Genomic DNA, 17,394 nt, shown 5'->3' with positions numbered 1-17,394 from the left:
CAGCAGTATATTTCAGAATTTACTTTAAAAAAGTATAGATTTGTGTCACTCTTTGTCACTTTTTATCTTACAACAACGTTGTATATCTATATATATCCAAATGCATATTTGTCTATAAACGTACATAATTATACATACATACAGACCATATGCAAAGCATTGTTATCTACAAGGTACACATTGGGCACCAAAAATGGAACACATATTTGATGGCATATTAAACAAAAAACAAAATCCTATATTTTGCATATGCATGAGTTTTGTAACAAAATCTGCAAAAAAAAAAAAAAAAAGTACTATTGCACATTTCCTAGCACACAGTGTTTTCTTATTTAAGTAAAGAGGAATCACAACCCAAAACAACAGTGCTGCTCTTGGCTACTACCATTGCTAGAAAATATAACAAGGAGCCAAAAGCAAGTTAATATAATTATATAATTGGGGGGGTCTAGAATAAAAATCACTGAGTACATGTGTGCGACTTTGACTTCATACAAGCATTTACGCTAAGCAATTCCACTGTGCAGAGCTCGCAAAGGATCTCAGCCTGGTTGATGAGGAATCCCTGGAGAAGAATTAGAGCCTGGAGATTTTCTTCACCTTTAGAGATCCCTTTTTTAAAAAAAAATATATATATATTTGACACTATTTCTGTATTACATATTAAAATATTGTGATTTTCCTGTCAAACGGTAGCACTGCACAAATAATTAAAATTAAGTGTTATACCTGTTCTGGTTTAATAGGTTCGGTGGTGGAAAATATATCTGTGTAATGCTGTCTCTCGAATACTCGGTCCAATACTTCTAGTTGTTGCTGAGTGAAGAGGTCCCCTCGCATCTGTTTCCGAAGGTAGTCTCTTCCTGTGAGTGAATGACCATTTGGTATAGGAGATTCTTGAATACCTTGAAGGAATGAAAAATAAGTTGAAAATTACCTGAATTCAATATCTGTTATGCCATATACAAACTTGATTCTACACCAAAACAATCTAAATCTTATCTACTAAAAATATATTCTTTAAAACTATAATCTTGTTTTTACAATTTCGAACCCATTTCATTCCCTCCATTCTGACAATAGGCTTCACCAGTCTCTTGTTCACAATCATACCTCTAATTATTTCTTCTCTAGATCTTCCCTATTTTTATGAAATGCCCAATCTCATCCCATTTGATTTTCCCCAGGCCTCCTGTCCCCTTAACTCTTATCTTTGTAAACGTATATTATTTTTTTCTCATCCATACAGTCTATCCCTTTTTCACATCATACAGTGTCTCATTCCACAGTATGTATGTTCAAATATAATTCACTCTACATATAAAATATATATAAACAGGATCTTGAAAAAGACCCTATAGAGGTCGAAACGTTGGTCGAAATATTTGGAATTAATATGATACCACAATAAAGACACACTGGAAATAAAGTCCTATGAGTGCTCCCATTTCTCCTTGTATGTATATATACATGTATATATATATATATATATATATATATATATGTGTGTGTGTGTTCTATGTAATATATTCTCTTCTAGCACATTGCAGTGTACCTTTTGTATTTTTATACCCATATTCATCCAGCACATACAACTGTGAATAACTGTTTCTTATCATTACGGGTCCTGTTTACCTAGTGTACACCATAGATAAACAATACTAATATCTGTATCAGTTAGAATATTCTAATAATACTTTAGAATGCCATTTCTACAGTTTCGATTCCATGTTTTTCATGTACACTCAAGATATAACGTAACAGCACCCCTAATGAAATTGCAAGTTAACCTAGTTGTTTGTAATTATTTAAACTCAACAAAGTTAGTGATATGATACAGCATGTAAAATGGATAATGGATCAAAAATCAGGTGAATTTAAAATTCACCTGCACAATCAGGAAAGCACCTAGTATATACCTAAGGATAATAGAATTGGCTTATTGCATATTTTCGAAGTTGCTTGTCTTAATTGGGGCAAACGTTCTAATAGCGCAGTGATTCTAATCTTGAAATCTCAGACATTACACATGATGCACAGTCTGCCCGTGTGGTGGAAAGTTTAGTGTGCTAGAAGTTGTTTAAGGGTTATTGTAACCCTTCTGTGAGGTGGGACCCTTCTGGCATAATATGCCCTAATGGTTTAGCGTGTTGAAGTTGTTAAAGGTTTACTATAATCCTATTGGGAGGGGGGGCATTTCTGGAGTAATATGCCATACTTGGCATTATAGGGGAAGATCCCCTGAATATTTTGTAAAGCCTGGAAAAAAAGATCTAACCTTTAGTCCAGATCTAGGCGGAGTTTCAGTGGCTGCTGATGTCACTGGGGCCATGCCTCGTCCAATCGCGGGCTTCTCATAAAGAACTGGACTGTTTTGCTGGCTCAGAGGGAATGCTCTGAGGGAGGCGGAGGGAGGGAGTTGGAGGAGGGGATTTAAAAAAAAAGTGCAGAGAGAGGCGGGAGGGAGCACATAGCGTGATGGAGCATTGAAGGGGAGAGTTAGCTCTGCACTCTGCCTGCAAAGGGAAGATATTAATGTCTATTGTCAGCATGCAGTGCACACTGACAACAGACATACTTTATGCACAGAATTGACATTAGGTAGCCCGGAGCAGAGTTCTGGGTGAGCAACTTGTCCCCAGCACACAATTACAAATAACTATGGATGTGCAGTGTTTCAATCAAAAACACTACCACCATGACTAGTTCAAATCACTTAAGTGGTCTCGGTAGTTTGGGTAATCCTTTTAAAGACCACAGGAAGACCATTTTCAGAATCCCTTATGTGGTCAAAGAATCTTCACAAAATTCCAATAGGTATCGAGTGTTCTAGCAAATCACTTTAACTGGAGTAATGTATGTCCATGGAGGGTTCTCTCCAGAATGGTTAATTGTGGTAGATTAAGAACCCAATTTAATAATGTAGGCCACAATAGCTGTATTTGAGACTTTTTGAGATTTATTTCCTAAAATGTTGAAGTTTAGTTGTCAATACACCCTAATTCACTTTTTGGGGAATATACACAGACACGGTGTACACAAAACAATTAGAACGTTAAATGACCAAGTTAAAAAAAAAAACAGGAAGAAAATAAGAAAGCATTTTACTCCGGGCACTTCCTCTAAATATTCAGAACATGTGGCTTTCATAATACATATGGCTAAAGTAATTAGTACTCAAATGGGAATTTTACATAGTTTAGTAAAATTCCAGTTGTTGAGCCAAGAGAGCTAAAAAAACAGGACTGTCTAAAGTGCCACAGATAATTTGCAATTAGTGGAATTAATTTTGTAATTAGTACTTTCCTCTGTGTATTCTGCCCTGCGTGCTTGGTTTTCTAACTATGGATTTACATGCATACGGAGAAAGATTTTCCTGCACCAAACAAGTATCTGTGTCTGGTGAAATAAAGCTAGTATACCAGATAGCTAAGTTAAAATTGCTAAATTCCATGTAAAGTCAAGTCAGTTCCTACAAATTTCAGCTTTTGGATAAAATACTAAATGATCTAAAAGTGCTCTATAAAAATATTACAAAATGCATTGATGACAAGCAGTTGTCTCAATCTCAACTAAATGAAGCCAGACTGATAATTACTTTTATAAGCAAAACTCTGAATGGCACAGGTAAGATAAATGGTATTTTTAAATCAGCACCATAATAGGAGAGTTAAAAGAAAAGGCTTGAGTAATTGCGTACCTCTCAGTCACAGACTCTGTGATTCCATAAACCAGGAATTGTTTGGAATTGACGGGGGAATTTCAAATTTTAAGCCATATTAGTAGACTGGACAATTCTATTACTGTGGCCAAAAATGTTCAATAACTATTTAATGCTGAAATCCCATTAGTTTCTGGTTATTTTTTTATCAAATAACTCTAAGATTGTTGAAACTAGGGATAGCAATGTCTAAAAGGGTGCAGCCGAGGAAGGCAAGAAAAACAAAAACGATAGATAGACAGACAGACAGACAGAGAGAGATAGATAGATAGACAGACAGACAGAGAGAGAGATAGATAGATAGATAGATAGAGAGACAGACAGAGAGAGAGAGAGAGAGAGAGAGAGAGAGAGAGAGAGATAAATAGATAGATGTTGGAGAGACATAAGGAAGGAAAAAAAAGGTCATGTGTTGTTATCTATTAACTAACTTTGTTAGAATTCCTCACTTGTGCTGCAGGTTCCTGGTACTGACTACAAAAGGAAATGAAATTATGTACTTATCTTTCCACCAATGTTCTCTATTAATTACTTTTTAATTATTTCTTGACATTGTCTAAGTGTGGATATTCTGCTCATCTCCCAGTACCATTCTAGGTAAGACAATGGAAGCACCTAGCTTTAATTTGTTAATTATAAACTATGATTAAATAGCCTGGATCTGGACAGAGGATCAAGCCAATGGTTAATTTTAATATGGAAGATGTAGACGGAGCACTGATAGATGTTAACTGAAGGAATAAGAGTGATGTTTTATTTAGATTGTAAGTTTCTGGGCTGACTATCATTGCATTTTGTGTCAGTATGTTTAATTAAATATTGCTCTGTCTTTAAAAACACCTGTGCCTTTTTACTAAATTTGAGAGAATAAGAATTGTAGACTATTTAAAGGTGCATCATACTGAAAACAAATATAATTTGTTTCTGTTGTTTATCTGAATTGCTCTCGGTATATTCAGTATTTTGTTTTGATTTTATTAACACACTCCTGGCAGCTCTTCTGAATTATGTAAAAACTGGTTAAAGAACTACTGGTTGTGCTCTGCATGCAACCTCACTTTAATTCTAACTTTCTCTACTTTTATCTTTTCAGTAAAAGCTCTCAGGCAATGAGCTAAGTCCTGCTTTCTGCTAGTAACTCCCAGCTCAGCTTAGAGCTGCATTGCCTGATGGGGGCAACTAGTCTACCTGCTAAAAGCCCCCTCCCTACCTTCTGCCCACTGTTGGCTACCTGCTGACAGGAACAGATGCTCCAAGAGTCTGATTTCACAGTATGAGGAGCCTGGATGAAGGAGAAGGGAGAGTGGATTGGCCAGAAAATAGAAGAGGACAGTGTCATTATGGACAACTCATAAATGACAGGTACGCACAGGGAAGCAGCACTCGGCAGACCCCATGTAAGAAGTCAAACTAACTGAAAATGGTTTGGCTCCTTACAATGTGGGAGCAGCAGGACACTATTGGCATTATAACCACTATGACATGCTGTAGTGTTTATGGTGCTTAGGGTGTTCTGAAAATGTACAGGTGAACAAAGGACAAAGAGCAGGATAGGGGAACAAAAGACAAGTAGCAGGATAGGGGAACAAGGACAAGGAACAAGTCTACGGAACACAGGACAAGAAAGCAAGATGGGGGCATAGGACAAGGAGCAGGATAGAAGAACAAAGGGCAAGGAGAAGGATGGAGAAACATAGGACAAGGAGCAAGTCTAGGGAACACAAAACAAGAAAGCAAGATACAAAGAGTAGGAAAGAGGAACAAAAGACAAATAGCAGAATAGAGAAACAAGGAGAAGCAGCAAGTCTAGGGAGCAAAGGACAAGAGAGCAAGATAGGAGAGCATAGGACAAGGAGGCAGGTAGTGAAACAAAGAACAAGGATAAGCACAGGGGAACAAAGACAAAGAGCAGGATAGGAGAACAAAGGACAGGGAGTATTACAGGAGAAAAAGACGATGGAAGAATAAAAGAGAAATATGGAATTAACATTGGATGACAAAGATGGAATGGAATTATAAGGTATGCTTCGTAAATAGAAAAGGGGAGAGTGAAGAATAAATAGGGTAGAAAAAATGGATAAAAGGGAAGAATGCAATGGGCAAAAGAGTAAAAAGGAATACAAGATGAAAAAAAAAAGAAAAAGAGTAAAGGACTAAGTGTGTTTAACAGTGTATATAAGAAGAGGTTAATGGTTGCCATTTTTAAACGAGAAAATAATAATAATTATAATTAAAAGTTACAATCTTCTTCCTCCGGCGTAGTGCAAGTTCAGCTAGTTGGAATCAATTTCTATAACTCTGACAGGCAATAATACTGTGTTTAATTATATCTCGCTACAGTATGGTTTTCAGTGACTCTTACAGACATTGACTTCCTGGACGTAATCAAGACAGAGGTCTAAATCGGTATTTAGCTCACTGTTAACTCACTGCAACATACATATGAACATTAAATCATCCTAAGGACACATCACATGTTGAGAAAATCTAATACCGAGAGTGTCCAACTATATTACTTTGAGCCCTAGATAATTGCTTTACTTCACAGGAATGTGCCAACTAATTAAGATGGATGCTACCTATGTCGTTTGAAACCATATAAAAGAAATGAATTATTGCTAAGAGCAAAAAGGGTATTTAGAAATAAGGTCCCATTTAATAGGAGTAATTTGCTTTAACTGTGCCCAGAGATATTGTAAGATGATTTTTTTCATCATGAAAATAATTACAGGTTGGTTTATGTTTTATATTTAAGTTCTTCTGCCATGAAAGAAAGCAGAGTTTCAATGTAACTTGCTATATAATTGTCATATGCAGAGAGACTGCTAATCATTATTGTCTTGCTTTTATATTTTAAATTTAAATAGCAGTCATACAATCTACACTGTTAAACAAAAATCGTCTGTATTGATCAAATTGTATAATGGAGACACATAAGACCTTTTCAATAGTAAAAGGAGGAGGTGGATAGATTGTATCTGATTTTATTTATTAGGAAAGACCAACTTTATTTCTCCTGGCACCACCAACACCACCAATAACTCGTTGTTGTTCTTTGCCTGATTCATACATCCTTGCTACAGATGGTGTGGTTTGTTTTTTTTGTAGATAAGAAATTGTATAGGCTTTTTACACAGTAACCCATACAATAATTTCAGGCAACTACTAGGCTGTGAGAAAATTGTTGAATTAATTCTATCTTCCAAGAGTCATCATAGTCTATATCAGAGACAGGTGACATCCAAAAGCAGATTGTGCAAAACCAGCAAATTGAGGCAAACACATTCAGGCAAATTTACTAAGCAGAGCGTATAGCTGCACTGCTGCTTTGCATGTTCATAATACGTAAGCTGAGAATTGAGTTATTGGGAACAGAACCCTTCTACAAGAAGGGAGTTACACACATCATTCTTTACAGACACCAATGCATAGCTCTCAAGAATCCTTGATCTGGCAGGACCGACCTGATTTCGAGGTCATGTTCCAGAATGCTGGGCTGGCTCCCTGGTGTCCCACATCTGGTGACACCAGGGAACTGACCCCAACAAGCACAGAATGAGTCTATCATTAGATTGCTTTTACCTCCTACAGGGTGTTAAGCACTAGAACCATGCACAGAGCTCGCAGTGCATGGTCTCCCCTTAGTGCAGCTGGCAAGGAAGGCTGCCTATTAGGCATTCATGACAGTATGATTGGATGTGTGAGGATGCCCCTTCTCATGCCACCTACCTAGTCAGTCCACTACGGCCCTGAATCCTCCCAGGGAAGAGTTGGGAGGCATGCCCATGCACTAGTAAATAAATCAGCATCATTAAAGAGGTACTCATGCATGGGGAATAATTTCTCAAAGCAATTTAGTGGGATCAGGCATGATGGCATTAGTGTAATACGCATGAACCTAGCCGGAGAGGAGCTATGTATTAAGATAAAATCTACTAAAGCAATTAAATATATGATTTATCTTTATTACAAATGTTATATGTATTGCTTTACAATATGTTAGCCAATAAAGTAAATATATCATGATAGGGTCACTTTAAGAACTTAAACTGCTAAATGGCAAAATTTTACATTGAAAGATCATGAAAGCTCTTTTTTCGATAGTTCATGAATTACAAATAAATACCTCAATTTAAAGCTTAAAATCTGCTGTTTGTCATTGGTTTGGTTTTATATTTAATTTAATGTCTGCACTAAACCTACCGGAACATAATCACTGTCTGTCTGTCTGTCTGTCTGTCTGTCTGTCTGTCTGTCTGTCTGTCTGTCTATCTATCTATCCTGTATATATGTTGGTCTGTATATAAATGTTACCAATTCTACTAATTTTACAAACATTTGTATGCACCATATGAATCTGTGTTCTTTTAAACCTTAACAGGCTTGAAACAGTTAAACCATCATCTTTTTCAGGTCCAGCATCAAAAACCAAACATATATTTTCAAAATAAATTACTTTGTTTCACAGAGATAAGTAAGATTTTTCAGCAGATCAAAGAAAGAAAAAAAAAACAACACGGAGGAAAAAAGATACATCATCAACGATCCAAAAATAAGTTTCATTCTGAGACCATATAGCAGTATTTCAAAGCCGCTGATAGAGTTTCAGCTCTTTCTCCATTATCCATTGAAAGCAGCCAAAGCAAGAAGCAGAATGCACTAGATTATATTCCCAATAAGATGGTCAACGATATATATGATCTTCAACCTCTATTGATTGACCAATTTCACAAGCAAAGACTGGTGAAATGAAGCTGAAATGAAAATCATGCCTTAACTCATTGAACCTATCAGGCCCGAGTTAATCTCACTGCCCACTGTCTCTGATAGAATTCAATTGATCAATCATGTTTTGGTGATAGTACCATTTCACTAGTTTATTGCTTCTTCATTCAAGGCTTAACCTGTTAGATATACTCCGAGCAGCTGTCCCCGTGTGAGAAGCACACAGATCACTTCGTCAGTGGCACAATGCCTTGTCTGTCCAGACATATCTGAACTTTTTGTCAAACAGACAAATTGAAAATACAGCTATTTAAATTTCATTTTCTTTAAATTGTTGTACAGGTTAATGTGCTGTGATTGATTTGCTTGTATATAAATATATAAATATTTCAGGGTTTTTTTTTCATTTGTAAACACACAGGTATATATAAGGTGTATGAACAGAGACAGGAGAGAAATTAATAGGCCAAGCGATATAGACAGACAAAAAGACAAACATAGACGAAAACTGTGTTATATTTGCAGTATGTAACATATGTGTATTTTTGTTTTTTATATGTAAATGGTTCTAATGACTAAGATTGTCTTTCCACTCAGCTCTAACTGTAATTCTTAGTCGATAAGACATTTTTCAGACATTTATTCATTTTTGATGAGTTAACATGACGTTAAAGAATTAAAGCCAAGGTCCATGTTGTTTTTCACGACAGCATGAACTAAATTTAAATTTCGAATTTGAGGCTAAAACAACCAAACTGGAAAAATCTTGAAGCCAGGTATGTGTTCACTTGAAATTCACTTTGAATTCCCTGTGATTTACACATGGATAAATAATAATCATGATCCAAGTTAAATTAGAGGGAAGGAGATTAGGGCTGGCTCTGTGTATATCCATTTAAAACAGTGATCGAACAATAAGAGTGAGACCTTAGGAGTCCTGAATCCAATGGAGTGTGGCTCATTCACAGAAATTTCGGTGCTCACTTCACACAGACTATAAATTTTTTTTAAAAATGTGTCCCTCTCCCCTGTCCCCACTGTGGGAGGCACACTGTGGCAAGGTATAGATTAATGAGAGAGAGGTGGTCCTAATACGATACATCAAGCATGAACAAACTGCTTCAGCAAAACTGATGAGATATTGCAAGCTGAAGTTTACCATCAGGACAAGACTAAAAAAGTGCTAAATGGCTAAAAATTACATCTTAAAAATTTTTGCATGATATTGATCAGAACCTCTGCGACCCAATCTCAGCAATCTGTCAAGAGCTTCTCAAAGCTGGGAGTCATTGCGAGGTTATCATTAGGAAATCATTAGACTTCGTTATACTACAAATTGCAATTCATCTAATTTTGGGCCGATTGAGTGATCGTCCAAATACCTGATTTCCAAACCTATAGACTAATCTTGATACAAATGACTCACCCAATGGACAAGTATGTTCTGTGATTCGTGATTCGGTGTCAAATAAATATATAATTGATGGGAAAAATATGAGTAATGGTTAGGGGACAGCCACTAAATGATGATTATATTCACAGATCAAGTGAGAAGTCACCAATAGAGGGGAAAAAAAGGGATGCAGTAAAACTATATATATATATATATATATTGCAATACACAAACACAAGGACTGCTAAAATATTCTGTGAATATTCATGCGTAGTTGTCTATGAAATCCAAAGAAAACACTGAGTCAGCACCAATCATATTTCTCTCTGCCCTCTTTCACATATAGCAAGGCTTTAAGAGTAGAACACATTACAACTTTAAGCTAGACCTCTCTATTTCAGTCCTTTAAATAGTCTTCATTACAGTATACACCTAGGGAGAGAGGAGATCCAATTATTTTGTATCTTACAAAGTTGTTTCCATTATTTACAAAAGAGTTCTGTTTCAGACAGACAAACCGACAGACAGATGTATAAATAGATAGTCAGACAGACAGACAGACAGATAGATAGATAGATTTGAATAAGTTCATACTTACCTAATTTAATGCACATGATATATTTTTTGGGAATTTTTTTGTTGGTGGCAGTGTAAGGGTTAAATATAAATTATGAACAATATCCTCCTTCCTTTCCTCCCCCCGTCCCCTTTTCCCCCCACACGTGGCTTATCTGGTCCAGTGCCCAGTTTCTGGCTGCTGGTCTTTATACTCAAATACCTCCCCTGAGTTTCATAGAAAGCTGGCATCACTTGTAACCATAACAAACTCAATTGTTCTCAGCAGTGCTCTAACAAATAGAGTCATTAATTATGGTCTCTCTCTCGCCCGCCTTTGGCTGGAGTGGCAATCAATGTGAAACCGCTCATTGCCTTCTCTCAGGGAGCAGAAACACATGCCATAAAAACAAAGTACAGAACAAGCAGATCCCTGCCAGTAAGGCAGCAGCAAGCTGTACCCAGTAACAGCCATCATGCTGCTTCTGTGTGTGGGGCTACATTTATTTGGGCTGTATCAGCCATGGGGGAAGGTATTCCATTAAGCGATTATTTTTATCTTATAACGTCAATTTACTTATACTGATTGGCTTCCTGCAGCCAAATATCAATTAAATTGCAAATGCCTGTAGAAGCTTATTTTCTCTGCCTATTCCATTTCAGTAACCTTTTTTTCCCTTTTTCTTCTTTTTTTTTTTTTTGTCTTTGATGTGTTCTAACATAATTTCATGTCTCTCCCTTCCTCTATCTTCTGGAAGATCATTTGCCCTGCGTTATGGCTTGCTTAGACTAAATCACTCTAGTTTCCAATGACAATGGAATCTTCAAACAGACATTCTAAGTGCGTTCTAATGTTTATCATTTGGTCTTTAAATATGTAACTTATTGATGTGTATTGTTTAATGCTTTAGTTCATTAACTTGCTATTGTTTTAATGCTCTTCATTTTCTAAGGATTTGTTTATTGTGGATACACTCATCCCCAGAGAATGAGTTCTAATTTTGCTTATTTTTTATTTTTTTAATGTATTTATTTTATATGTTTCAAATCGCAATATGTATTTAATTTTTTTTTTTTTTTATAGCAAAAGATGCAACATATTTTGATTTTCAAAACTTGTATTCATATCAGGGTTATTTACTAATCTCTCAATATTTGCATATTAAATTCAAATGTAATTACTGATTCAAAAATAGCTGATCTCAAAAAATTCACCAACTCAGCCATAGTCAAAACCTAGCTTGTTTTGGCAAGTCTAGTTAATTTTTGGCTAGTCAGATCTTGTGTATGTTGTTAATAATAATAATAATAATAATAATAATAATAATAATAATAATAATGACTAGCTTTTCAATGGTCTACACAAAAAGATTAAAAAAAGATTTATATTTTGGAATCTAAACCACTATTGATAATTTAATCTCAGGTCTCATATACTTAAATGGACACTATAGTCCCCAGAACAATTACAGCTTAATGTAGATCTTCTGGTGAGTATAATAGCTCCCTTCAGGCATTTTCGTGTAAACACTGCCTTTTCAGAGAAAATGCAGTCTTTACATTGCCCCTAGGGACACCCTCCACTGAAGGGGCTTCCTGACTCAGGGCTGCACAGTAAGCAGCCCTGCCGTTCAGTGTCCCCACGCTCTGCATGAGGACACTGAATTTTCCTCATGGAGATGCATTGATTCATTGCATCACTATGAGGAGGTGCTGATTGGTCAAAATGGCATTTAGCTCCGCCCCTTGTTGATTTTAGCCAATCCAATGCTTTTTTTTACCATGGGAAAGCATTGGATTGGCTAAAAATCTGCAATTTTGATGTCACCAAGGGGCAGGGCCAGCGCCGGCAGACCTGTGGAGAGCTGAAAACAAGGTGAGTTTTAACCCATTCTGAGGGAGCTAAGGAAGGGCAAGCCACCTAGATGATGGGTTTTCACTATAAGGTCAGGAATACATGTTTGTGTTCCTGACCCTATATTGATCCTTTAAGTTCAACTGCCAGAACTAAAATTATTTCTGATCATGGAATCAAGCAAAGAAATAGTATTAGAAGGATGGCCAATATTCTGGTGCAATAATCACAATAATATATAATGAATTTCTAGACTTGTGCATGGCAGAAAAAAATGTTTCTACTGAATCAATTCTTAAAAAATGAATATATTTCTGGTAGCAGTCCATGTGCTGTTTGGCTCATGGAAACCGATCCAGACTACAAAATTTTTTTTGCAGTGCACCGATGTGTATTTTGTACCATGTAGTTCACAGATCAAGTGAGAAAAGTAACAAATGGAAGGGAGAAGTATAATATGTTGTTTTTTTATCCTTCTCTGTTTTTCCCCTCTATTGGTGACTTCTCATTTAATCTGTGAGTAAAATCACATTTGGCGAAATTAGTCCACTAACTGTCGACTAACTATCAATCATCTTTTTTACAATCAATAAAAAAAAATTGGTACCACAGACTAAACTCCAAATCGAGAGTCAGCATTGTGGAAATCTTTTGTTTGGTTATATGTACATATGGTGCTTCAGAATTACAGAATTACTTAAATAAAGACAAATGCAATTTGGCCGAAAACTAAATGCATAAGTCCTTTAATATCCCATGCTATTGCTCACTACTATTGCATACTTCCTAGCACTTTACGCTAAGTCTGGGGCAGGCAACCTTCAGCAATCCAGATATCATGGACTACATCTTCCCTGATGCTTTGCCAGCATTATAGCTGTAATGACATTATGAGAGATGTAGTCCCCAACATCTGAAGTGCCGAATGATGCCTACCTCTGTTCTAAGTTGCTTTTTATACATATGACGGAGATAGTTTGTTCCAAATAAAAATATATTTCCTTTCCACAATTGCATTGCCCTTTATTGTGACCACCAATTAATTGTAAATTTTGATGACCTTTATGGATTTGGGTCTGAATGTGAGACAGACCAACATTAAAGGATGTTATTCGGGCTTCTAAAAATACAGTGGGAAAAACTCTTCTATGTACAATACAATAAAATACATCCATTGATCTCTACTGAAGAACAGTCTGCTAGACAACCTACTAATCAACTAGGTACACTATTCCTCTACCTCAGTTGTCATGATATTTGAGTTGCCATATTAGTTCAGTAATGTAGATGAAAAAGTTTAGACTTTAGTCTTGATAAAGAGAATGCTTTAAACTTGATAAAAGTAGGAACTCCCAAAGGTTTCTATATGTCCAATAACAAAAGTCTGACAATAAACTGCAATACTACATTATTTTGTATCTGCTTTAGTTGGGAGACAGAAGCATGTTCTTATCCCTTCAATAAACTTTAAAAATTAAAATAGAAAAAAAAATGTTAAAATAAATTAATAGAATATTTATGTACAAACAAAGAGGCACACCTGGTACCAGAAGTGACCAAACAATCTTTTATGCACAAGTATAATTTGAGCTTTTTGATAGTAAGTGTTAATTTTTTAGGCTATTTCATAACTTATTTATTATTTGTTGTACACTGAAATGTTGGTGTTTTTTTTTCTTTTTACTCTCTAGGCACAATTTAACTGAATATTGAAAAATGTTCCTAAAAATAAAACAAAAAGATTCCTGGGCATCTCATTTTTCACTTTCTGGATTCCTCTCCACCTTCATTCAACATCATATAGGGTGATTGAAATGGGGCTACTACATAATAAATCCCCCTGTTAACAGTAAACTCTAGCTATGACCATGTAAAAGCTGTAAAATAAATAAGAGTGATTCCGTGATCTCGAGTGAGGCAGTTGAGACTTTATCTTCTGCTCACGGAGAGAGGTTAAACAGATTAGGCCTGTGAAAAAAATCAAGGCAAAACGTAGACAGATGGGTTTCTCCCCACCTTAGTTTTTAAATCCACACATAACAGCAGGAACCCCAATAAATATGGTGAAACTTGGTGTCTACTACAAAATACACTTCTGCCACCTCAATAAAAGCAGTCACCAAACACTGAACATTCATGACTATATTAGTGACAACAGAGAGAATGAACCCCTTAATTTATACTTTGGTGGAACATCGTCTGTGTAAATACGTGGATCAGCATAATAGTATATTTACATCCAGCCCATACAAGCCTGTGTATGTTCCCTAGTACAAATCCAATATATATGCTTTGTGATAGCTAAATGGAAAAGTAGCCAGAGATTGAAAAAAATAATTTAGGTAGGGACCTGCAGAACATCAAGAGATGAACAAGAAATAAGATTTTCTTCAAATCTGCTACAGACAAACTTCATTCTTCCCAGAGCTGATGCTTTTTCATGATCACTTTATCATTTAATGGCAGTTTTCTTGCCAATTCAGTAGAAAGTAGTTTCACAATTGTGTGCATTAGCACTCCTATAAAGACGAGATAACAGAATGCGGTGTGAATGAAAAGAGATTGGGAATCAACCAGGAAGATATGGAATCATTGTTTGTTTTCTATTTTCCACCTTACATTCACAATATGTATGTCACCGTTTCCTGTCCTCTTTTATTTCCTCTGTCCGTGTTTGTGGTTCAATATATGAACAATAATCTTTGAATTACAAAGTAGAATTAAACAAACCTCTAGATTTAAAAAAAGACTCTGAAACCACATGTGCAGCTGTTCGTCTATTTCTATTACTGGATCTCCTAAATCCTCAGGATAAACCATTTTATGCCATGAAAATGCCATTATATGGGCTAGTGCACACTTTGTAAAAATAAGCCTAATTCTCGATATCTTTGATACATTGTAGATCACCCTAGTTTTATCACATGTGCATGCTTCTATCTTTAATCAACAAAAAAAAGGTGAAACAATACTGAAGCTCTCCATTTTCCATCTTCCAGCAACCCCCGGGTACTGACTGAATCTTGGAAGATACTCCACCTCACTTATTCTTACATTGTTACCATATTATCATTTGTTACTATAGAATTGTTACAATTTATACCTGTAGTTTGCCACTATCATTTTCTGTACATTTAATGTATGTGACCAATATTCATGTACACAGTTATTAATATTTGGGGTGATAGAATTTGGTTGGTAAATGTTTCAATGGTATACAACACATGGTTACTCTACCCTCCCCCTTTCTCTTTCCTTTGTTCCTCCTAGCTGTAAATACCTTCATATAACAGTTTCATCTTCATCTCTGTTTTATAATCCTCACATCACACTCCCAGAAACAACAATACTGAATCTCTCTATTTTTACTCAGCACTACCCACCCACCGTCTCCTCCTCCCGCACACCCAGGTTCCTACTAAATATATAGCATGCTCCTCTGGCTGTTTGAGAGTCTCACACAATTACCTCATCATTCCCTTCATATTTTATCAATAGCTGTAACTCTCTGTGAACTTCTTTTAGCTATCACTTCCAAATTCCCCCTGCCACCTCTTGTCTCAAATTCCCACGGTATACTTTAGATTGCAAGCTCACGGGCTATCTAGCTAAGCCCTTTGTATAAAAGAGCTTGAATCGCTTGATCTAAGCTTACGGGCAGGGCCCTTTTGTATTTGTCTGTGTATATTGTATGTTCTCCCCTAATTGTACAGCACTGCAGAATTTGTTGGCGCTTTCTAAATACCAGTAATAAATAATAAATAAAAAAACTTAAAAGATGTGGGAGGAAAAGTACTTTCATGCTGCCTACTGAAAATGTGGTTAAGGGGATAAAGTTACAGGATAATTTAATAATCCTTCCAACCCAAACTTTAAAACCTTGCATTTAGTTATGGGTGTGGTCATTACTTCTATTTCTAAAAAAAAATCCTTACGGTATGGAGGGCAGAGGAACTACTTGGAAGTCGGTCAAGTATAGGTGGACAAAGCAAAACATGTCTCGATTTAGATTTAAAATACTTATGGATTTTTTTTATTTTTATTTTAAACCATTGTATGTTCTTATGGTGATCACTATGCATCTTTGAACACTTTTCCTTTGGCTTTCTTATACAAACCGTAAAGTCCGGTTCCTTGATTCCATCACTTCAGTCAATATGCAGGAAATGATGAATTTACTCTTCTTTTCTTACTCGTTTTCTTTAGCTAATTTCCACTTAGAGTTTTAGTTTTATATCAAACTTTTTATCTCACCCTTTCTCACAGTGAGTCACCACAATTATTTTTAATATACTAAATGGATGGGCATTCATCAAATTGTGGGACAAAATCAGAAAATACAAATTAGACTGTTTAATTCACCAATATTTCACATTAAGAAGGTGGTCCCTAAGACTGCTTTGCCTACTTAGATGACTAACTGCCTAATAGTAATAAAGAAAGTGGTATGAGTATTATACGTCATTTGCCAAAGCTTAGGCAGTGCTTTAATTCTCTGTGGTAGAAAAATACAGGGTATTTGACAGGGTATCCCTCATGTTGATAGCTGTGCAGGCTCTGGAAAATAGTCCCATGCAGATAGAAACCAATTTTTAAAAAACTAAAAAAGTCTAAACTCGCAACTGAAAAATTACAAATAAATGCTCCTTACTAAAGTCGACTAAAGTCTGCTAAGTTGCAGAACTAGACATAAAATAGTGCTCTCGAGGGGTTTAGGGTCTTTGGACACTCAATTTTCACACTGACTGAGACCGTATGATTGGCTAGCTTCATCAAGAGGGCACAGGATAACTATATGGTAGAACAGCACCATAAAATTTACAATATTTCAGGGGACATCTTTGTACCTCTGTTTACTGATGGCTCCCTGTTTATAGCATCAGCAGGACTCCTGTTTTTGACAGTCAGCATATAAATGAATAATACTACTAAAAAAAGTATTGTCAGATATGTTATTGATTAAAACTATGAACAAAGCATAAATAAGTTAAATTTTATTAATATTTTCTATCTTTTGTTAACTAATTGAAATTAGTATATTTATCAGGTGTATTCATTAAAATAATATTTTCTATAATTTAAGGAGTTCTCATTCTCGGTGGAAACAGGCATAATATATAATCTTGAACGTTCTCTTTCTAGTTT

The 17,394-nt window shown here is 35.8% G+C and overlaps 1 protein-coding gene across 3 annotated transcripts in view; it reads right to left on the bottom strand.

Moving 5' to 3' along the window:
- Positions 1–17,394, bottom strand: part of PAX5 (paired box 5) — a 239,464-nt gene that overhangs the window by 104,175 nt on the left and 117,895 nt on the right. For all 3 annotated transcript variants that reach the window (XM_063457270.1, XM_063457272.1, XM_063457273.1), the window contains exon 6: positions 730–905. In XM_063457270.1, coding sequence (XP_063313340.1) covers positions 730–905 — 176 coding nt within the window. The remainder of the gene's footprint in view (positions 1–729; positions 906–17,394) is intronic.

This window comes from Pelobates fuscus, chromosome 5, assembly GCF_036172605.1.
Source record: "Pelobates fuscus isolate aPelFus1 chromosome 5, aPelFus1.pri, whole genome shotgun sequence".
NCBI lineage: Eukaryota > Metazoa > Chordata > Amphibia > Anura > Pelobatidae > Pelobates > Pelobates fuscus.
This window is presented reverse-complemented; position numbering and strand designations above follow the sequence as displayed.